Source organism: Ambystoma mexicanum, chromosome 11, assembly GCF_040938575.1.
Source record: "Ambystoma mexicanum isolate Mex_15411 chromosome 11, UKY_AmexF1_1, whole genome shotgun sequence".
Taxonomy (NCBI): Eukaryota; Metazoa; Chordata; class Amphibia; order Caudata; family Ambystomatidae; genus Ambystoma; species Ambystoma mexicanum.
Window position 1 is genome coordinate 1183863605 of NC_090934.1, and position 24089 is coordinate 1183887693.

At 56.0% G+C, this 24089-nt stretch overlaps 1 protein-coding gene across 1 annotated transcript in view; it reads right to left on the bottom strand.

Moving 5' to 3' along the window:
- SCAMP2 (secretory carrier membrane protein 2) overlaps positions 1-24089 on the bottom strand; it is a 438214-nt gene that overhangs the window by 171426 nt on the left and 242699 nt on the right. The window contains exon 6 of the mRNA XM_069624513.1: positions 11681-11840. Within this exon, the coding sequence (XP_069480614.1) occupies positions 11681-11840 (160 nt within the window). The remainder of the gene's footprint in view (positions 1-11680; positions 11841-24089) is intronic.

The window sequence follows — 24089 nt, forward strand, 5'->3', positions numbered from 1 at the left end:
CTAGTGAAGAAAATAGGGTTGGAACCAAATGACACCAAAAACCCAGAGACCCATTACAAATTCCAAGTTTCTTCTGAAGGTCTCGGCCAAATTGACAACATTACAACTTTAGGGTTATCTAGATGAGACCTCCAAGCTACACACAAGACAATCGGGCTTTAGATCAGACCACAGTACGGAGACGGCCTTACTCGATCTCCAGATACATATGTCCGAACTACTGCATAGAGGGAAAACGGGACTATTAGTTATTTTGTTTCCATCAGTGGTGTTACACCCTCTTGACCATCAACGCCTGCTCCACACATTGGCAGATATGTAGAATTGTGCTCAGCAATCTATCAAGTGGATTCAGTCCTTCCACTCACATAGGAAGCCACAGTATGCTGGGGACATGCCTCATCTAAAATCGGCCTCAATCCTATGTGGTGTGCCTCAAAGAGCCTGCATATCTCCCACCATTTTCAAACTATACATCAGACCACTGTGTAGCCTTCAAGGGACTGGGAGTCTTTTTTTATCAATTACTTGGACAATACCCAACTGATACTAGAAATCAGCGGGGAGTATGATACTGACAGTTCAAGTCACCAAATCACATACAGTACGATTGAATGTTGGATGACTGAGAAATGGATGTGCCTGAATGGAGGAAAGACTGAGCTAATGATCTACGGATCCTCTTCAGCCAGGGAAAAATTGAATACCGCCTACTCCAGTTTTAAAATCAAGGACTGCAGCATCCCAGTCCTAGGGAAAGTCAAGACCCTAGGTATTTACCTTGAATCCTACCTTAGTGCTGAGACACATGTGAACCAGATCTCAAGAAACTGCCAACACTACCTGAAATGACTTGCCTCACGATAGCAAGGGCCATCATACTCTCTCAAATAGATAACTGCAATGCTTCATTGATGGGCGCCAACCAAAGCTGTTTTCAAAAACTTCCAATCATCCAAAATGACAATTCACATCATCAAGAGGATCTCCCGGGTGAGAGCACATCTTGGCCAGTAGACAGGCCTTGCACTGGTTCCCAGTCTCTACCCGGGTACAGAGACTACCACCATCAAGTCAGCCACCCTTTTTCACAAACGTCTATTATGGGAAAGAGCCTGCTTACTTGAAAACCCAACTGACTAGATATGAGCCTACAAGAAGAACAAGTTACTTTCTTACCTGGTAACGTTCTTTCGATGGGATGGTCCGACGACGTATTCCATATCTATGACATGTAATCACCACAGCTGTGCTGCTTCGGAAACTTTTTTCGGCGTCTGCGTCCTGCGTCGATGACGTTGATGCGCCGTCGTCGAGGGCCTCCTCCGACGTCCGACGTCATCCGATGTGATAAGTAATACGCACGACGCCCGTAGCCTCAGTTGTAGTTTTTTCCCCCAGAAGGTGTGACACTAGTCAACTGCCAGTCAGACACAAAGCCTTGCGGAACGTAAGCTGCAATCGCAAAAGAAATTCTGCAGTGGGGAAGGGAGGGCGGGAGCGATATGGAATACGTCGTCGGACCATCCCATCGAAAGAACGTTACCAGGTAAGAAAGTAACTTCTTCGAGGGGATTGGGTCCTCCGACGTATTCCATATCTATGACAGACTCCCAAAGCAGTACCAGAGCAAGGAGGAGGGAAAGAATTTAGAATCAAAATTTAGAATAGCCAATCAAATAGCAGAGCAAAGGACCGCCTTGCCAAAGGCCAGATCCTGTGCTCGGATGGAATCGAGGGAATAGTGACGTACAAATGTATGTACTGAAGCCCAGGTGGCTGCATCACAGATGTTGCGAATAGGAACACCCCTCTGCAGGGCAGTAGACGCAGCCATACCCCTGGTAGAATGGGCCCGCAAGCCAGCCGGTGGGGCCTTACCCGCCAAGCGGTAGCACTCGGAGATGGCCAAAATAGTCCAGCGAGACAAAGTCTGTTTCGTCACAGCTTGCCCTAAACGCTTTCCAGCGTAACCAATAAAGAGTTGATCGCCCACTCTGACCCGGGACATGCGTGAAACATAAAAGCTTAAATCTCTCCTAGGATCAAGCCTATGGAGCCTCTCCTCTTCCTTACCAGGATGCGGAGGAGGATAGAATGCCGGAAGAACAACCTTCTGGGCCAAATGAAATTCCGTCACTACCTTCGGAAGAAAAGAAGGATGAACTCTAAGGACAACCCTGTCCTTGTGAAATACAGTGAAGGGTGGCTTAACTGAAAGTGCCTATAACTCACTCACTCTGCGAGCGGAAGTAACCGCAACTAAAAACACAGTTTTCAGAGTTAACAGCCTCAAAGGGCAAGAATGTAAAGGCTCGAACGGAGCCCCTATAAGAAACTTAAGAACAAGGTTTAAATCCCAACCGGGCACCAGGAAAGGTGACGGAGGGAACACATTAGTGAGCCCTTTCAGAAACTGTGAAATTAAAGGGATTTTAAAGTAAGAACACTCTTCAGACGAGCGCTTAAAGATGGACAGCGCCGCCAGGTAACCTTTAATGGTACCCACTTGCAAGCCCCTGTGGGCCAAAGAAAGTAAAAAGGGATGTCACATGCAAAAGGATCCACATTCTGAACTCGGCACCAGTCGCAGAACTTACGCCAACGGCAACGGTACAGAGACTTTGTTGCTGGCCTTCGGGCCGAAAGCAACACCTCCATCACGTCTTCAGGGAGGTCCCAATCCTTATACCTCAACCTTTCAGAAGCCAAGCGTGAAGGTTGAGGGATCTGACCTCTGGATGGAGAACCTGACCCCCCTCCCGTGAGAGCAGATCGTCTCGGTAGGGAAGACGACGCGGAGGGCAGATGGACAAGTCGAGAAGGTCCGGGTACCACGTCCTCCGAGCCCACGCCGGAGCAATGAGGATCATCCGGGAACCGAACTTCCGTAACCTCCGCAGTACTTGCGGGATGACGGGGACTGGAGGAAACGCGTACAGCAGCGGGAACGACCACTCCACCACGAACGCGTCTCCTAAGGCTCCTTTTGGAGGAAATTCCCGCGAGCAAAACCTTTCGCACTTCCGGTTGACACTGGAGGCGAAGAGATCCACTTGAGGGGTCCCCCAAAGGGCGAAGATCTCCAGGAGAATCTCCTGAGCCAACTCCCACTCGTGAGAGATCGCGCTCTGCCTGCTCAGAGCGTCCGCCGTCACGTTTTCGTCTCCGGCCAGATGAACTGCCGAGATCGAAACTTCCTGCTGGATGGCCCAGAACTCGAGCTGCATCGCCTCCCTGCACAGAGGAAGTGACCCTGCCCCCCCCTTTTTGTTGAGGTAGTGCATGGCCACTGTGTTGTCCGTCAGGATCAGGACACTCTTTCCACGCATAGTCGGCAGAAAAGCCTTCAGGGCTAGCCTGACGGCCCTCAGCTCCAACAGATTGATATGGAGTCTGGACTCCGACGGAGACCAACGACCGCTGACTGTCAGCCCGTTGGCATGAGCTCCCCAACCCATGAGGGATGCATCCGTCACGATCGTCACCTCCGGCCAGGGAAGCCGAAATGGAGCCCCCTTCATCAAGTTGCCTTCGACGGCCCACCACAGAAGGTCCCGGGCGACCGAGGGCGGCACCTGAACCGGGTCCGACATCCTGCCGGAGGACTGCGACCATTGCGTCTTGAGCGCCCACTGCAAAGATCTCATCCGCAGGCGAGCCTCTGGCACCAGAAGAATGCAGGATGCCATGAGGCCGAGCAACCTCAAGAACTCGAACGCTGGGAGCGTCTGGGCATGCTGAAACTTGTGCACCATCTGCTGAATGTGAAGAGCCCTCACCTGGGGAGGAAAACACTGCCCCAGGGAAGTGTCGAGCACTGCTCCGATGTACTGGAGCCGCTGTGTTGGCGTCAAATGGGACTTCTTTAAATTGAGGGAGAAGCCCAGCCTGTGAAGGGAGCGGCAGGTGACGGACAGATGATCCAGGACTTGCTCGGGAGAGCTCCCCCTGATCAACCAATCGTCCAGGTAGGGGTAGACATGAATCCCCCCTTGCCTGAGATGCGCTGCCACCACCACCATGAGCTTGGTGAAAACCCTCGGGGCGGAGGTCAATCCGAACGGCAGGACCCGAAACTGAAAGTGCGAGTCGCCAACCGCGAACCTCAGGTACTTCTTGTGCTTGGGATGGATCGGCACATGGAAGTAAGCATCCTTGAGGTCGAGTGACACCAACCAGTCCTGAAGCTGAAGGGCCTGGAGGACTTGAGAGAGAGTAACCATCTTGAACTTGTCCTTCCTGAGGAGTTTGTTGTCATGATCTCTGCTTCCAAAAGGTCAGGACTTACCCAACTCCCTTGGAAGCAGACCCATAACCCAGGTTCCGAGTGCCAACCAGTCCCAATTGGGACCTTTTGGACCCTGTCCTGGCGCCAGTGGCACCAGGCTCATAAATATGCCCAGTCCCAGCGCTGGAAGCGCCGGGCTCATAATGCTTGGGTGGACTTACCTGCAGCAGACCATGCTGCTTACTTACCTGCCAGTTGAGCCTCTAATCCTCTTCTGTTTGGGACTACTTTTCCTGTTGGGTGGGGCAGGAGCCACTCCCTAGGTTCAGAACACTGGAACTCTTCTGGAAAGCAGGAACTCTTTTCTTACCTAGGCGAGGCTGTGGAAGGAGACACCTAAGCACTACAGGAGGCTATTTAAACCACACCCGATGGATGAATCTTGCTTTGCGTTATTCTGCATCCTCTGCAGCAGAACGCTCATCGTGTCTTCTGCATCTGATCCTGGGCCTAAGGGAAAAAGGCTTACCATCCTGAATCCAGTCTTCAGCAACACCTATAAAGACAAGAAAGAACAGGTTAGCAATACGGTCTTCAGTGACAGCGCTTCTCTTACCTGGTCCATCGGCTGTCACCAACGCCTCGCGCTGCATTACGGCATCTGAAAGACAAAAGCTTACCTACTCTTCGCGTGCTCCGGAGGTCTTCGCACTGCATTCCGGCATCTGAAAGACAAAAGCTTACCAACTCTTCGCACGCTCCGGAGGCCTTCGGCGCTGCATCCCGCATCTGAAAGACAAAAGAAGGTGCGTTTAAAGACATTGGGTAACTATTACTCACGTGCCATTACTCCTTCCCACGCCGAACCCAGTGGGTATTCCGGCACCCTTCAGCAGCTCCGAACTTGTACCTGCAAGATAAAAGGACAGTTAGTGCGCATCGTGAAGCAGGCAACAAGCGCTTACTTATGTGCTTCCAGGCGCTTCTATTCCTCACACGGGTTCCATCCTCAACTCACTTCAGCCCGTCATCCGCCATCGCCGGAACCCTGCAAGACAAGAGACATCATTACAAAAGACTTTTAAAGACATTTGAAATACTTGGAACTTACCATCCGTGTAGTAAACGACGGAGAGCAGTCCTCTGAGGTCAAGAGGCCTGCACCCTTATCCAGTGAAGAAACTGGTTTCGGCACCCTGCCCCGAGGCAGATGGAGAGCTCGGCGTTCACTTACCTAAGGTGAGAGCGTTAACCTTTGGGGTTCTACAGGAGAAGAGAAAGGGAAGAAGAGAGAGACACCCAATAACCCCAGTTCATTAATCCCGTATTTTCTATCCGCAGACATCTTACTCTTCGAGTCAGACATACAGTGCACAGAGGTCCAGCCCAAAGAGCTAACCGTGTGTTACACATCACCTTTGAAGATACGGTATTCGCCCAGTCAAGACCGGCGCCTCTGCGGGAATCAGGTGAGCGTACATTTCTTCAAACCGCGCAAGTCCATGATGGGTCTCAATTCCCCGTCTTTCTTCGAAATCAAAAAATAAAGGGGAATACCATCCCTTGTACCTCTCCGCTACAGGCACCAGTTCTATGGCACCTTTCTCCAGCAGGGCTTGAATTTCCTGCGCAAGGAGCGGATCCGGACTCTGCAAAGAGAGGTTCCCCGGTGGATTGTCGCGAGGCCTGTGCCGAAAGGGAAGACAGTAGCCGTGGGTTATGATCTCCAGAACCCACACATCTGAAGTAATGGCCTGTCACTCTACCATTATGCTGCGCCAGCCTTCCCCCAACCGGCGAACCATGGGACATGGCCTCATGACTGAGTGGGAGCGGCCGCGGCGTTACCTGAGGGCAAAGAGGCAACTGCCCGAGCGGCCTTGGCACCACGAGTACCCTGTCGTCCACCTCTGGTACCCCTGCGTTGGCCTCTTTGACTGCCAGCTCCTCTCGCTCTACTGAAGGACGAGTAATAGCGAAAGGAACCACCCCTCCACTGCTGTCCCCTAGGGCGAAAAGGCGGAGGTTGGCGAACTGCAGCGCCCAACGACTTCACTGCAGCTTTCGAGGTCTGCAACCTCTCAAGGCTCTCGTCAGCCTTGCTGCCAAAAAGGTGTTCACCGTCAAAGGGCATGTTGAGGAGCAGAGACTGCACATCAGGAGCAAACCCCGACTTCCGCAACCACGCAAACCTGCGCATCACGGTGCTCGCCGCCATGGACCTACTGACGCATTCAGCTAAGTCCAAACCTGACTGAACGGACTCACACATGGCATCCTTACCATCCTGGACCATAGCAAGGAAACCATCCCGTTCATCCCCTTCGGGAATATGTTCAGCCGCTAACGCAACACAGTTCCACAGAGTGTGTGTGAAACGAGACAAGGCACAAATGGAGTTGGCCGCCTGAAGCGCCATACCACCAGAAGAAAACACTTTCTTCGCCCAGCCATCAAAACGTTTGTCGTCCCTATCAGGAGGGATGGTAGGGTACGACGCCTGCTTCGCCGGGGCCGTGGGCGCCTGCACTACCAAACTCTCCAGAGTGGGGTGCCTGGTCAAGTAGCAGGGGTCGCTACTGGCTGGACGGTATTTTCGCGACAAGGATCTGCCCACCGCCGGGGGACTCTCTGGAGCAGTCCAAGCCGCCGCCACCCTTCGCTGTAAAGCCATATGGAACGGCAGTACCGGGTCAGTTGGGGGACCAACATCAAGGATGTCCGTCAGATCATCCTGCACAAACTCCCCTGGGGGAGCAGACCATCCCAAGTACTCAGAAACCCTAGCCATAAGGCGCCGGTACGAGGAATCGGCATGAGAGCCAGGCTCAGGCCTACAAAACTCCACCTCCGGAGAGGTGTCCAGTCCACTGGCATCATGCAGTGATTGTCTCAAATCGTCAAACTGACTATGGCCCGAGACAATTTCATCTGGAACCTGACTAGGAACCAGGCCATCAGAATCCTCATCCGCCTCTGAAATATAGTCCAGGTGGCAAAAAGAAGGCACCCGAGAGTGCTTGCTCTTAACCAGAGCCTTCCAAGGGGGTTCTCCCGTGCCACGGGGTACCTCCGACACGAAAGGCGTCGATGGCGTCGAGCAAATCGGCGCCGGCGTCGAGAGAACCGGCATCGCGCCGAGGAAATCGGTGTCGACGTCAGACGCAGCGCCTCCAGCATCGGCGGCGTCGACACAGCCCTCAAAGCCGGAGCCCCGAGCGTGTCCCTCGACGACCCGAGCGTCGACGGCTTCGACGACTTCCTCGGAGCCGGAGCCTCGAGAAAGCCGGTCGACGCCCTCGATGCCTCAGACGTTGATGTCTTCCTCGAAGACCTCACAGGTGCACACGGTCTCGAACGCGTCGAGGACCGGGACCTGGAATGGGTACGGCGAGAACGAGTCTCCTTGTCCGAACGGGACCTCTCCCGTGACTCGTGCCGACCACTCTTCCGAGCGGTGTCTCTCGACCTCTCCCGACCGACCCCACTCGGGGGCGCGGACGGCTTAGTACCCTGCGACTCAAGAATCGCCAGCATTTTCTTCCCGAAGGAAGCCCATTCCTCCGGCGTCGCACGGCTGGTGGGGTAAGCGACGTCCCGGGCAGAGTCCTCCGAAGAGGACCTGGAAGACGACCGGTGTCGGCGCTTCCGAGAACGCCTCGAAGAGGCTGAGGAGTGGCGAGACCGACTCCTAGAAGGAGACCCACGAGACTTCCGACGAGGACGCGGAGAGTCACCCCTCGAATCATCCGTCGAAAGCCCTGCAGATTTCGACTTCCTGGGCTTGGACACCCGACCTACCGACAACTTCTTCTTACGTTTGCGTAAGGCTTTGGACGTGAGCGACTGGCAGTCGATACAGTCATCCGTGTCGTGGGCCTCCCCGAGGCACCAGAGGCAGGCGTCGTGCGAGTCCGTCACCGACATCTTGGACCCACACTCCCCGCACTTCTTGAAACCCGGACGCGGGGTCGAAGACGAAGTAGAAGACATCTTCACACGAAGGATTTTCACAAAACGAACAGGTTCGAAGAACCGAGAAGAACAGAACTCCAAAGAGTCGAGGCGTTAACCGAGATTCACGAAGCAACACGTTCGCGGAAAAAACTGAACTGAGGATACGGGCGTCGTGCGTCCTACTTATCACATCGGATGACGTCGGAGGAGGCCCTCGACGACGGCGCATCGACGTCATCGACGCAGGGTGCAGACGCCGAAAAAAGTTTCCGAAGCAGCACAGCTGTGGTGATTACATGTCATAGATATGGAATACGTCGGAGGACCCAATCCCCTCGAACCTTATGTTTATCTAATATGGCATTGGTTGCCTGCCCTAAGTTGAAACGTGCCAATGGCCTTGGTAAATCCTTCCCTAATTTAGCAGCACAACTGTGGAACTCCCTCCCATCGAACATTTGACTGGAAACAAACAAGGTCTTCCCGAAAATCACTGAAAACCTTCCTTTTCAGCTAGAGCGGACAGCCTTAGACTGTCCTAACCCCATGCTGCCTCCTCTTGTCCTGTCACCTTCTTGTTTTCCCACTGTGCACCTTGATGCCTGCTGGTTTTCGGCACAATATAAATAAACAAACAAACGAGATGAGCACTGGCAGTTAGGCCCTGCCCTCCGGGATGGCTTACTGCCCTGGTGTGAGACTTAGAATTGGCCCGTCGTCCTGTCTGCAGCACTCTGATTCTCCGTTCCAACCACTCCCATGGTAAAAGGAATAAAGGTGTCTCTTCAAGTAGGTGCGGGGACAGACTAATGGACCCCATATGTGAGGAAGGCTCCCAGTTCTGACGTGCAAATTGGGGGCTGGCTAGTTCTACATCTTGGGTGGAACTTTCTCTGGTTGTTATCTCTAACCAAGCCTCCTGGATAGACTGCCAAGATGGGGTCCAGGAGAGGACGACCAACAGATCCTCACCATACCGTCCAGAGCCCATCACTTACTAGGCCTGGGGAGACATCTAGTTCCGCAGAGTGAGGCATGGAACTGTCACACAAAGTATTTCATTGTTGGAATGGCATCGTAAGCTGAATGGGCAGACGAGAATAGGGGGGAACTGACATGGTGTAGAGCAGTTACATTGTGGGGACAATGTAGGGTGGCTGGTCATGGCGCATGTGGTGGGCAAAAGACTAGTGCACCAGGTGGAGGAAGACTATTTTGCCTGGCACAATGAACCGAAAGAATAGTGGCCCCATCACAGAGGAGGGACATTTGTCCAAGAGAACACCAGCAATTTGAACCACATCGGACGGGGAGAGAAGATATGAAATGCAACCCACTAGGAAAATAGTAGCAGAAACAAGTAGAGGTGGGCCGAGAGACAGAGCGAAAAGGTAGTGGAATTATCTTGTTGACAATGTGTGAAGGGCAAGAGACATGCAGGATGTAAGCGGGGAGATCAGATACATGAGGGAGAGCGAGAGTATGGTTATTGAACATGAGGAAAAAAAATGCCCACGCTAAAATTCAAATAGACTCTCGCACATAGTACACAAATAAAAATGATTGTCAACATAGCAATGGTTTGTCAACTGAAAACTTCTTTCAACACAACATGAGCTGGGCACACAATATGAAGGGCCATCAAACTTCATATATATATTCTTGAGCCTGCAACGTAACTACCATATATATATTCTTGAGCCTGCAACGTAACTACCAGAGGCTCTCTAGGAGGTCTTCATTTTTATGTAAAGGGGAAACTTCTGAGCTTGAAGGAACCAAACCTATGCCTGTGCTAAAAAGACAGCTATCACAGATAAAATAGTTTAAATAAGCCAGATGAGTAGGATGTAGTTTGTCACTTTTGCTCCTTGGGCGATAAAACTTTAAGGTGTTCAAAAGTCTCCTCCTCCTAAATCGCAGCTGCTAAATCCAGAGAAAGAATCATCCTATGTTGCTGGTATTCCAGGTTTGCTTTCTCTTTAACGTCTTTTAAAATTCTCTTTATCCCTGGCTGGGACTGTCTGGGCATTTTGTTGAACTATTTCAGAGGTTTTCTGTTTCAGGGTCTCGATTCTAGTTTCTAATTCAGCCACTTTTTCATTCAGACGCCCACAAGGTGTGTCACTTTTTTATCATTGCATCCAAGCACCGGCGAGTGTTTGTTGAGTTACGTGGTCCGAAAACAATTATTCCAGCTTGCTTTTCTTTTTTCCTAATTTTCCCAGAAGCCATCAGGAGATTGCTCTACTGCCCCTATCAAGGATTCGTAGCAAGATTGGCAAAAGAGAAAGGATTTATTTAGAGCACCAGCATACAACGGCCTATAATCTAGGTCCTTTCGGTACTTTAGGGTAGGTTCCTGAGTACCAGAAATGGTAGTCTCACAAAAACAGATCGGGAGCTCCCCCTTGTCACATCTTCTCTAGCTTTGCTGTGAGGTAGCTGGCACTGTACTGCTGTGCTACGTCCCTCAACCTGCTTCTTTCTCCAAGACTCTAAAGACTAGGAGTGCACCACCTTGCAAGTAAAGCACAACTCTACAGTAAATAAAAATAATCACTCAGTTAAGCAATCTGACTGAGGCATGGCCAGCATGTAGTAAGGGCACAGTTACTCTTCTATTGCCACTCTCTTTTCATCATTCTGCCACCTGTGTCTATGTAGGCAAGGCGAAAAGTACACACTACCGTTACTGCCAACAGCGTCCCAGGAAGGGTTCAGGCTCTAGCCGACACCTTTCATTCATGCCCCGCTTTAGCTCAGTGTTTTTCTTCACTCAACAGTTATGGACCATAAGCAGTGAATCCCAGTCACCAGTGACTGCCCCTCAATATCTTAATACTAGTCCACTGTTCATCCCCTCAGGTGGATTGCCTGCTGAAGATCACAGGTACGTGAGCAGAGGCATCACTGAGATATAAACGCACCATGCATCGTATCTCAGACAAGGCCTTCTGACCAGATAGTTGCTGTTCTCAACTTGCAGGAATCCGGTCAATTAAATGTACTCCTCAATAGAATCCTGCCAACCAGCACATGATGTGCTACAAGCATGTTGGGTAATTTCAAGGCCCTAAAGGGATGTTTATACAAGTTAGCCATGAGGTTCCAGCTAAGATGATACAGCCATGATATGATAGGTTATTTATAACGCGCTTAATACCAGAGGTTTCTAAGCGCGGACCCGTGGATCGAACCTGTGTTGCTCCGTATCGTCTTGCTTCCAAGGCGATAATTGTCGCTGAACTATCCTCCCGGGTCTTGGCAGAAGCATCCCCTCTCAATGTGGAGAAATTATTCTATGCCCAAAGAGGTTGTCTGGTTTCTTGTTCACAAAACACAAAACAATAGACTGCCAAAATAGGAAAGAAAAGCATAGAAAGAGAACCATACATAGTTGAAAAGGATAAGTGGGTTTTAGGCATGACAAATGAATCCAAGCACTAATGTGACAGATCTTGCTGCTGCCTTTGCCTGGATAGCACTCACCTGAAAGCTTTGTAGATCGGCCTGTACCAACAGATGAAGGCGCAAGGGGTGAACATAATGAACCATAAAATAGACAAGCCAAAGTTCACCCCATTAGTTGAATTGATAATGAACCACGCCAGGCAAGCGAGCAGGTTCAGGAGCAAGGTTACAGCATGAACTGTCAGAGAAGAGAAGGCATGAATCTGTTAAGGGAAAATAAATATTGCACTTCTATAATCAAAGTGGCAATGCCACTATAAAGCGCCACATATTCTGATGTACAATCTCTTATCAGCTAGCACAAAATCGCAGTTTAACTACTTTGCACATTACCAGTTTACATTAAGCCCAACTATCATGTTACGTTATGGACAGTTTGCTGATCAATGCCTGTTTCCAAAATAGCTAGTTGACACATGGCTGCCAGTTGGCAGTATACTTACTGCAATTAGGTCATTTATCTGGTTCGGAGTACCAACAAGAGAGTAAGGGGGCCAGATACCGCCCCAAGTCAGCAGATGTTGGACTCGGACAGAAGGAACAAGTTACTTACCTGTAACTGTTGTTCTCCAGCATGGGTCTGGCATGGATTCACATGCTCATGAATATTCCCCGTCGTCAGGCTGGGAATCCTCGGTAAAGAAAAAACCAGTATCAGTTTCGTTTCTGATCTGTCTTTCGTAGTAATAACCAATCACTGGTCTCTGCGTCATACTGACCACAGCCAATGACTGCCCTCTACCTAAGCACCGCCTCTGGCAGCCATCTTCAGATTTGGAAGCACGTGAAGTGGCAGTATGACCAAGTGAAGAGCCGCAGAGGGGTAGGCGGGAGGGTTCGCATGTGAATCCATGCCAGACCCATGCTGGAGAACAACAGTTACAGGTAAGTAACTTGTTCCTTCTCCAGCATGGGGTCTGGCATGGATTCACATGCTCATGAATAAAGAATACATAGCAGTACACACATGCACAACCACGGGAGGTGGCAAAGGCTCAACATTAAGCATCACATAAACTCAACATTAAGCATCTTACCTCCTCACCAGGCTCACCTCAGGCGAACAGGTTGCGCAGCACTGCTTGGCCGACCCTGGACTCCTCCCTGGAATCCCGGTCGATGCAGTAGAATTTCGTGAAGGTGTGCGTCGACCTCCACGTAGCAGCCCTGCATATGTCCAGCAGGGGCACACCAGATAGGAACGCCGTGGTAGCTGCGATCGCTCTGGTGGAATGGGCTCTCGGACGGCCAGGCAGCGGTCGGTTTGCCAACCGATGACAGTACATGATACAGCCGGAGAGCCATCTGGAAATGGAAGCCTTCGAGAGAGCCTTCCCCCGATTGACAGGTCCAAAGTTCACAAAGAGTTGTGACGTCTTCCGAAAACACTTCGTGCGGTCTACGTAGAACTTCAGCGCTCTAGCCACATCCAGCGAGTGCAAAGTCCTCTCAGCCGGCGACGAAGGCGACGGGAAGAACACAGGCAACACCAAGGGTTCGTTGAGATGGAAGTCCGACGGCACCTTGGGCATGAAGGAGGGGTGCGTCCTGAGCACTACCCTCGTGTCGTGGAAAGTCAAGTACGGGGCCTTGCAGGAAAGGGCCTGGATCTCTCCCACTCGTCGTGCGGAGGTGATGGCCACAAGAAAAGATGTTTTCCACGATAGAAACTTCAACGGGGCCGAGTGCAGAGGCTCGAACGGAGGTCCCATGAGCTTGGTCAGCACCACGTTGAGCTCCCACGCCGGGGCCGGGGCCTTCACCGGCGGGAACGATCTGAACAGTCCCTTCATGAACTCTTTCACCAGACGATGAGACCACAAGGACGTCCGCCCCGTGGTTCTGGTGTATCGGGAGATCGCAGCAAGATGAATCTTGATGGACGCGTGTGCCAGACCAGCTTTGGCCAGCGTCAGCAGGTACGGCAGTACTTGGGGAGCCGTAATCCGTAGAGGGTTAATCTTCTGTGCGTGGCACCAGACAGAGAACCTCTTCCATTTGTGTCCGTAGCATTAAAGAGTCGAGGACGCCCTGGCCTTTGCAAGAACCTCTCTGCAATCGGCCGGTATGTCGTATCCTCCAAACTCTAGCGCTGCAGGAGCCAGGCCTGCAAGTTCAGCGACTTCGGGTCGTGGTGGAGGATGGCGCCTCCTTCCCTGGAGAGTAGATCCGCGTCCGCCGGCAGCTTGATCGGCGGGGACGCTGACAAGTCCAGAAGGTCCGGGAACCATATCTGCCTCGGCCACGCAGGTGCGACGAGGATCATCCTGCACCGTGACCTCTTGAGCTGGTTGACGAGCCGGATTAGCAGAGGAAAGGGAGGGAACGCGTAGAGGAACAGGCCCTCCCAGGGGAACGAGAAAGCATCGCCCATGCTCCTCGTCTGGGGAAACCTGCTGGCGAACCTCCGGCACTTGGTGTTCGTTGCCGTCGCGAACAGGTCGATCTGGGGTGTGCCCCACCGTCGGAAGAGGCGATCCACCAGATCCTGCCGTAGTTCCCACTCGTGGCACGAGCGCAGCTCCCTGCTGAGTGAGTCGGCGATGGTGTTTTTTATCCCTGCCAGATGAAACGGCACCAGAAAAATCCCTTGGGCGACGGCCCAATGCCACAGGTCCTGCGCCTCCTTGGACAGCGCTGGGGACCTGGTTCCGCCCTGTTTCCTGATGTAAAACATGGTGGTGGTGTTGTCGGTGAAGATCCTCACCACCTTGCCCTTGAGGGACGGAAGGAAGGACCTGAGGGCCCAAAACACTGCACGGAGCTCCAGGACGTTGATATGCAGGGACTTCTCCGTCGGGAGCCAGAGTCCCCTTGCGTGCAGATTTTCGGTGTGCGCTCCCCACCCTTCCAGGGAGGCATCCGTGGTCACAGTCTCCTGGTGGGCTGGGGTCTGGAAGTCCATGCCCGCCGTCAGATGCGCGCGGGTGCCCCACCACCGTATCGCTCGTCGGAAACTCTCGTCGAGCTTGATCCTTTCCTCGAAGCTGCCCGTCGTCTGGATCCAGCGCGCATCCAGGAATTCTTGCAACGGGCGCATCCGGAGCCTGCACATGGGAATGAGGTAGATGCAGGAAGACATCATCCCGAGGAGGGACTTGATGGACCTCACCTTGGCCGCGTCGGCCACCAACATCCGTTGCACCTTGCCCAAGATGGTCCTGGTCCTCTCCTCCGACGGGGAGGCCAGAAGGGACACTGTGTCGAGCCTCGCTCCCAGAAACAGTGCGACTTGCGCGGGCACCAGGTGGGATTTGGCGTAGTTCACGGAGAATCCCAGGTCTGTGAGGAGTTGGACGGTCCTTGCCGTGTGGACCACGGCGAGCTCCCTCGTCTTGGCGCGGATGAGCCAGTCGTCCAGGTAGGGGTAGACGTGAATCCCCTCGCGGCGCAGCTGCACCGCCACCGGTGCGAGGCACTTGGTGAATACCCTGGGTGCCGACCGTAGTCCGAAGGGAAGGGCTTTGAACTGGTAATGACGCCCTTGGACCACGAATCTGAGGAATTTTCAGTGCCCCTTTAGGATGGGAATGTGGAAGTAGGCATCCTCCAAATCCAACGACGATAGGAAGTCTCCTTCCTCCAGCTGACCCAGGACGTGCTGGAGGGTGACCATCCGGAACTTCTGCGCCTTGATGAACTTGTTCAGACGTCGCAGGTCTAGGATGGGGCGCCATCCTCCCGTCTTCTTCTTCACGAGGAAGTATCGCGAGTAGACTCCGGAGCCCCGAAGCCTCTTTGGGACGAGTTCGATGGCGCCCTTTCTGAGCATCGCCTTTACCTCCAGGAGAAGTTGAGGGACGTGAAGTTCTTTCCTGGCCACGGGGGGGACGCGCGGGCACCTTCTTTGAAACTCGAGCGCGTGGCCCCGGGCCAGGGCGTCCAGCACCCAACGGTCGGTGGAGATGGACTCCCACACGCTGACGAAGCCCGCCAGCCGGCCTCCCACCGGGGTGCTTCGGTGGGGGCCCGACCCCACGGCCGGTTCAATCCTGCTTGGACGCGGCCTTGCCGCCTTGACCTCCTTGGCGACGACGGCGGGGTCCGCTAGACTTGCCTCGTCCTCTGTAGGCCTCTTGCGACGACGAGCAGGCCGCTTGACGGTAGGAAGCGAAACCGCCGCCGGAACCTTTGGAGGCGCCCTTGCCTCCGCCGCTCCGAAAGGGCGTACGTCGTTGCTGCAGGACTCCAAGGGCCCTGGCCGTCTCAGTATCCGCCTTGATGGCCTGAAGGGAATCGTCCACTGTCTTCCCAAACAGGTTGTTCCCGTCGAAGGGCATGTCCAGGACTCTGGTCTGGACGTCCTGCCGAAAGTCTGTAGCTTTGAGCCATCCACGACGTCGAAGGCAAACGCCGTTGCCCAGCTGGCGGAACCCAGTGTCGGCGATGTCCGTCGCCACGGTGATGGCGTGGTCCGACGCCACCTCACCTTCCTGCAGGATCTCAAGGGCCTCCGCCCTCTTGTCGTCCGGCAGAAAATCCAGCAGGGGAGCTATCTTGTACCAGAGCTCCCTGTCGTAGCGGGCCACGATAGCCAAGGCGTTGGCCGCTTTAATCGTCGTCGCTGCCGACGAGATGACTCTACGTCCCATAGCATCCAGTTTCTTTCCCTCGCCGTCCGGCGGGGAAGTCGATGTGGAGGCCGCACCCCCCCCCCCCCGCTTTCTTCCTGGCTGCCGCGGAGACGACGGAGTCCGGGGTAGGTTGCGCCCGGAGGCATAGGGGGGCCGTGTCCGGGACCCGGTACTTTTTCTCGTACCGGTCTCTTCTAGCTGGCGTCGTGGAAGGGTTCTTGAGGAGGGAAAGGCCCTCATCCCAAATGTCGTCCAACAGAGGCACTGCGAGGACCGTCTTCCTCTTGGCCTCGCGCCGCTGATAAAGGAAGCCTTCCTTTTTCTTCTCCTCAGGGCAGAGTTGGAAAAGCTCAGAAGCCCTGGAGATCATGGAGTGGAAAGATCCGATCTCGTCGGGCAGAGAAGCCCTGGTGGGAGGCGACGACGGAAAATCCTCGTCGTATGCCTCGTCGTCCGTACCCGTCGCTGCCGTGTCAGTCCCCGTATCATCCCCTCGGGTGGACGGGGAGGAGGGCTGGACGGGGCGCGACGGTTCAAAAGGAGGTGGTGGATGGATCCTTCTTTTCTTGGTAGGGGGAACACCAGAAGGTCCCGGTTCTGGATCCCCCGACGGGAGAGGTTCCTCCGTCGGTAACGGTAGCCTCGTCCTTATCTCGGAGCATAAGGACTGTATGGCCAACAAAATGGCCGCCGAGTTGTCTTGCGGCGCTGGCAGAGGGGAATCCGACGGGCGAGCAGGGGCCCCGTCGGTATCCTCGACGATGTCGTCGTCGTCACCTGCGTCGGGGTCCATTCCGGCGGGCTGGCCTTCTTCCACGCCTAGGCCGTGGCTTAAGACCTCGATCAGCTCCTCTTCTGAGGTTGAGGCCGAATCTACGACGACGCCCTGCCCCCCCTTCTTCCCCACGGAGGGTTTCACGGGGGTCCTATCGATGGGCACAAAGGAAGACTCCCTCCGCGGAGGCAGGGAGATTCTGGGCCCTGAGGTCGCCACCACTGGTGTAGCCACCACAGGCTGAGCCAGGGCCGCCGCGACCGTTTCGATAGAGGGCTTGGTCGGATGGATCAAGGCCTTCACCACCTTAGGTGCGCTCACCGCCTTATCCTTGAGGGAGGGGGCACTGCCACGCTCCTCCTCTGCCTTAGAGCTCGACCGGGGCCTCTCCAGGAGCTTCGCCGGGTGCTCGGCCTTCCTCTTACCCGACCCAGAGCGTTGGCTCGTGGTTGATGTTGCCGGGGAGGGTGCGCCCTGCCTGGCGCCCGTAGAGCCCGACCGTTCGGCGCTCCCGGTGCCAGCGGACTCGCGGTGCTTGGCCTTATGTTGGGCCCCCGTCGCCGGGGCGCCCTCAAAGGTCTTAGAAGACCGCTCGGATTTCTTCTTCTTCTCGCCAGACGGGCTCTTACCCTCCAGCCAGTTGGCGAGACGTTGATGGCGGTCCTTCATGGTCCGTTCCGACATGTTGCCGCAAAACGCACAGTCCTTCTCCACGTGCGTCTTGTCCTCATGAAGGCAGTAAAAGGCAGAAAGAGTGTTCGTCCTCCTTGAAGACGTTCTGCAGCTGGCATCCAGGGCAGACCCTGAACAGCTTTCCGGGCGTCGAGCTTCCCTTCTCCTGGGCCATCTCCGAGACCGGGCCTGAGAAGCTTCTGGAGTCCTCCGAAGCGTAGCTCGACGAAATCTTCACCCTTGAGGGGCACAGATGAATCCGACACGGGTCCCCGTTGATCGGATGTAGGATCGGTGGAGCTTGAGGCTCTTTTGACCGAAAGAATGGAAGTTTTTTTGTGAAAAAGCGCGAAAAAAGCACTAACGCTCGAGAGCAATAGCACGAGGATCCCAACACATGAACGTGCGGTAAAAATCTGAAGATGGCTGCCAGAGGCGGTGCTTAGGTAGAGGGCAGTCATTGGCTGTGGTCAGTATGACGCAGAGACCAGTGATTGGTTATTACTACGAAAGACAGATCAGAAACGTAACTGATACTGGTTTTTTCTTTACCGAGGATTCCCAGCCTGACGACGGGGAATATTCATGAGCATGTGAATCCATGCCAGACCCCATGCTGGAGAAAGGAGAGGATCCCATAGTAGCCCATCTTGGTCCCCAACACTTTGCAGAGCATGCGTAGATTGGGGTGGGGTGGGGGGGGAGCAACAGCAGGCGCAGAGGGCAGGGGGAGGAGAAACAGCAAACGCGGGGGGGGGGGGGGGAGAACAACAGCAAGCGCAGCCGGGGGGGTGCGGGGGGAGAGACAGCAAGCGCAGCCAGGAGGGGGGAGGGGGGGAAACAGCAAGCGCAGCCAGGAGGGGGGGAGGGGGGGGAAACAGCAAGCGCAGCCAGGAGGGGGGGAGGGGGGGGAACAGCAAGCGCAGCCAGGAGGGGGGGAGGGGGGGGAACAGCAAGCGCAGCCAGGAGGGGGGGAGGGGGGGGAACAGCAAGCGCAGCCAGGAGGGGGGGAGGGGAGGAACAGCAAGCGCAGCCAGGAGGGGGGGAGGGGGGGAACAGCAAGCGCAGCCAGGAGGGGGGGAGGGGGGGAACAGCAAGCGCAGCCAGGGGGGGTGGGGGAACAGCAAGCGCAGCCAGGGGGGGTGGGGGAACAGCAAGCGCAGCCAGGGGGGGTGGGGGAACAGCAAGCGCAGCCAGGGGGGGTGGGGGAACAGCAAGCACAGCCAGGGGGGGTGGGGGAACAGCAAGCACAGCCAGGGGGGGTGGGGGAACAGCAAGCACAGCCAGGGGGGGTGGGGGAACAGCAAGCACAGCCAGGGGGGGTGGGGGAACAGCAAGCACAGCCAGGGGGGGTGGGGGAACAGCAAGCACAGCCAGGGGGGGTGGGGGAACAGCAAGCACAGCCAGGGGGGGTGGGGGAACAGCAAGCACAGCCAGGGGGGGGTGGGGGAACAGCAAGCACAGCCAGGGGGGGGTGGGGGAACAGCAAGCACAGCCAGGGGGGGGTGGGGGAACAGCAAGCACAGCCAGGGGGGGGTGGGGGAACAGCAAGCACAGCCAGGGGGGGGTGGGGGAACAGCAAGCACAGCCAGGGGGGGGGGGTGGGGGAACAGCAAGCACAGCCAGGGGGGGGGGTGGGGGAACAGCAAGCACAGCCAGGGGGGGTGGGGGAACAGCAAGCACAGCCAGGGGGGGTGGGGGAACAGCAAGCACAGCCAGGGGGGGTGGGGGAACAGCAAGCACAGCCAGGGGGGGTGGGGGAACAGCAAGCACAGCCAGGGGGGGTGGGGGAACAGCAAGCACAGCCAGGGGGGGTGGGGGAACAGCAAGCACAGCCAGGGGGGGTGGGGGAACAGCAAGCACAGCCAGGGGGGGTGGGGGAACAGCAAGCACAGCCAGGGGGGGGGGGGGAACAGCAAGCACAGCCAGGGGGGGGGGGGGGACAGCAAGCACAGCCAGGGGGGGGGGGACAGCAAGCACAGCCAGGGGGGGGGAGGAACAGCAAGCACAGCCAGGGGGGGGAGGAACAGCAAGCACAGCCAGGGGGGGAGGAACAGCAAGCACAGCCAGGGGGGGGGAGGAACAGCAAGCACAGCCAGGGGGGGGGGGGGGAGGAACAGCAAGCACAGCCAGGGGGGGGGGGGAGGAACAGCAAGCACAGCCAGGGGGGGGGGGAGGAACAGCAAGCACAGCCAGGGGGGGGGGGGAACAGCAAGCACAGCCAGGGGGGGGAGGAACAGCAAGCACAGCCAGGGGGGGGGAGGAACAGCAAGCACAGCCAGGGGGGGGGGGAGGAACAGCAAGCACAGCCAGGGGGGGGGAGGAACAGCAAGCACAGCCAGGGGGGGGGAGGAACAGCAAGCACAGCCAGGGGGGGGGAGGAACAGCAAGCACAGCCAGGGGGGGGGGAACAGCAAGCACAGCCAGGGGGGGGGAGGAACAGCAAGCACAGCCAGGGGGGGGGAGGAACAGCAAGCACAGCCAGGGGGGGGGGAGGAACAGCAAGCACAGCCAGGGGGGGGGAGGAACAGCAAGCACAGCCAGGGGGGGGGAGGAACAGCAAGCACAGCCAGGGGGGGGGGAGGAACAGCAAGCACAGCCAGGGGGGGGGGGGAGGAACAGCAAGCACAGCCAGGGGGGGGGGGAGGAACAGCAAGCACAGCCAGGGGGGGGGGGAGGAACAGCAAGCACAGCCAGGGGGGGGGGGAGGAACAGCAAGCACAGCCAGGGGGGGGGGAGGAACAGCAAGCACAGCCAGGGGGGGGGGGGAGGAACAGCAAGCACAGCCAGGGGGGGGGGGAGGAACAGCAAGCACAGCCAGGGGGGGGGGAGGAACAGCAAGCACAGCCAGGGGGGGGGGGGAGGAACAGCAAGCGCAGCCAGGGGGGGGGGGGAGGAACAGCAAGCGCAGCCAGGGGGGGGGGGAGGAACAGCAAGCGCAGCCAGGGGGGGGGGGAGGAACAGCAAGCGCAGCCAGGGGGGGGGACGAACAGCAAGCGCAGCCAGGGGGGGGGACGAACAGCAAGCGCAGCCAGGGGGGGGACGAACAGCAAGCGCAGCCAGGGGGGGGGACGAACAGCAAGCGCAGCCAGGGGGGGGGACGAACAGCAAGCGCAGCCAGGGGGGGGGGACGAACAGCAAGCGCAGCCAGGGGGGGGGGGACGAACAGCAAGCGCAGCCAGGGGGGGGGACGACGAACAGCAAGCGCAGCCAGGGGGGGGGACGAACAGCAAGCGCAGCCAGGGGGGGACGAACAGCAAGCGCAGCCAGGGGGGGACGAACAGCAAGCGCAGCCAGGGGGGGACGAACAGCAAGCGCAGCCAGGGGGGGAGGAACAGCAAGCGCAGCCAGGGGGGGAGGAACAGCAAGCGCAGCCAGGGGGGGAGGAACAGCAAGCGCAGCCAGGGGGGGAGGAACAGCAAGCGCAGCCAGGGGGGGAGGAACAGCAAGCGCAGCCAGGGGGGGGAGGAACAGCAAGCGCAGCCAGGGGGGAGGAACAGCAAGCGCAGCCAGGGGGGAGGAACAGCAAGCGCAGCCAGGGGGGGAGGAACAGCAAGCGCAGCCAGGGGGGAGGAACAGCAAGCGCAGCCAGGGGGGAGGAACAGCAAGCGCAGCCAGGGGGGAGGAACAGCAAGCGCAGCCAGGGGGGAGGAACAGCAAGCGCAGCCAGGGGGGGAGGAACAGCAAGCGCAGCCAGGGGGGGGGAGGGACAGCAAGCGCAGCCAGGGGGTGGGGGGACAGCAAGCGCAGCCAGGGGGTGGGGGGACAGCAAGCGCAGCCAGGGGGTTGGGGGACAGCAAGCGCAGCCAGGGGGTGGGGGGACAGCAAGCGCAGCCAGGGGGTGGGGGGACAGCAAGCGCAGCCAGGGGGTGGGGGGACAGCAAGTGCAGCCAGGGGGTGGGGGGACAGCAAGTGCAGCCAGGGGGTGGGGGGACAGCAAGCACAGCCAGGGGGGGGGGAACAGCAAGCGCAGCCAGGGGGGGGACAGCAAGTGCAGCCAGGGAGGTTGGGGAGGGGTAGACAGCAAGCACAGCCAGGGGGTGGGGGGTGGGGGGGAACAGCAAGCGCAGCCGGTAGGGGGGAACCGCAAGCGCAGCCGGGGGGGGGGGGGGGGGAGAATAGCAAGCACAGCCAGGGGGGGGTTAACAGCAAGCGCAGCCGGTAGGGGGGAACCACAAGTGCAGCCGGGGAGGGGGGGGAATAGCAAGTGCAGCCTGGGGGGGGGGGGGTGACAGCAAGCGCAGCCAGGGGCGGGTGACAGCAAGCACAGCCGGTAGGGGGGAAACAGCAAGTGCAGCCGGTAGGGGGGAAACAGCAAGCGCAGCCGGTAGGGGGGAAACAGCAAGCGCAGCCAGGAGGGGCAAAGAGCAAGCGCAGCCAGGCGGGAAACGACAAAGTTACTGACCGTAGTGTCTACCTTACTCATAGTCCATAGTGCCCTTTCCTCCATACTTGTGGGACATTCCGTCCTTTGGGACGGGAACAGAGCACTTTAAAGCATCAAAAAAAATGTGTGTCCTTTTATTTTTGCGTGAGGCCACCGCACGTGACTGTAGCCCCGCCTTCCTGTGCTCCGCATCGCCCTTCAGTCCTTTTCTATCGCAAACTCCAGGACCACTTAGCAATAATAGAGGATACTTATTAGAGGAAAGGGGACTATTGACTATGAGTAAGGTAGTCACTACAGTGAGTAACTGTCATACTCCTACGTCCCGTCCCCTTTCCTCCATACTTGTGGGAGATTCCCAGGCACTGACCACAGGTATTACGGGTGGATAGAAATGTCCCTTATTGGAACACATTCTTAAGAACGGTCTGTCCAAATTGAGCATCAGCACGGGAGCTCTGGTCAAGAAAGTAATGTCTGCAAAAGGCTGATTGGGAGGCCCACACAGCCGCCTTGGCAATGGACTCCCAAGGGACGTATTTTTGGAAGGCAACAGCAGCCGCTTTGCCATAGACCAGATGTACATGAATGTCTTTTGGTGGTTGACAGCCTTGAATTTTGTAGGCCTCGGAAATACATGAAGCTATCCAACGGGAGATGGATGCTTTCGAGGCTGGTTTCCCTTTTGGGACCTCAAACGTAAAAGAGTTGTGAAGAGCTTCTCAGTTCGCTTGTTATGTCGAGGTCAAATTTCGGAGCTCGTCTGACGTCTAGGTTGTGTAGAACCCTCTCGGCATCAGAGACCGGGTTCGGGAAGAAGACCGATAAAGATATTGACTGGTTTAAATGGAATTCAGAAACCACTTTAGGAAGGAAGGAAGGGTGAGTGTGAAGCACAACCTTATCCTTGTGGAAAGTTAAGAACAGATGTTCCACAGAGAGTTTGAAGTTCACTTATTCGTCTTGCAGATGTTACCGCAATCAATAAGGCCACCTTCCAAGAAAGGTACTCTAGTTTGGTAGTGGCCATAGGTCCAAAAGGCTTATGATAAAGCGGTGAGGACCACATTCACATCCCATTTGGCCCCACCCGAACCGGCAGAAAAAGACGAAGACCACTTGCAAAGTGTCTTTTGATGACTAGATTAACCAGTGAATAAGAGCAACTGTCTGTAGACAGGTAAGCCGCAATGGTGGACAAATATGTCCTGCATGTTAACACATGGATGCAGAGGCTGCAAGGTCAAATACAAAAGACAAGACACTTAATAGAAGCATGCCTTGGATCAAGCTCTTTGGCTAGACACCAATGACAAAAACAGAGCCACTTGCTCCTGTATTGAGCTCTCGTAGAGGGCTTTCGTGCCGCTTGAATTATACGCATGTTGTCCTCGAACTGCGCCAATGATCGGAACACAGTCACCAGGCCGCCAAGTTAAACAATTGTGGGGAGGGTTACCACAACTGGTGATTGCTCTGGTGAAGGAGGTCGGGAATCTGCAGCAACCTGATCCGAGAGGATACCAACAGGTGCTGCAGTTCCGAAAACCAGAACCTGGCTGGCCACCAAGGAGCTATGAAGCGGAGAGTGCAGTTTGATGCGCTCCTGAGTTTCCAGAGCGACCGATGAATCAGTGGCAAAGGAGGGAAAGCGTAAGGTTTCATGTTATCCCACTGATTCTTGAGGGCGTCCAAGGAAGACACTCCGAGCCTGTCCCTGGAAGCAGGGAGAGGAAGTTTCCTGTTCGATGATGTCGCAAAGAGGTCCACCGCTGGAGTACCCCATTGCTGAAAGATCTTGGTGAGAACATCGGTGTTCATCTCCCACTCGTAACTCGCCACAGATTGGCAGCGGAGGGAGTCTGCAGCCACATTGATGTGAACTGGAATGTGCACAGCTTGAAGCCAGACATTGTGTTGGATAGCCCAATTCCAAATTTGGATAGCAAGGTCTACCAGGAGGGGAAGACTTGGTGCCCCAGTTTGTTTATGTAAAACATTGCTACAGAAGTGACGGTG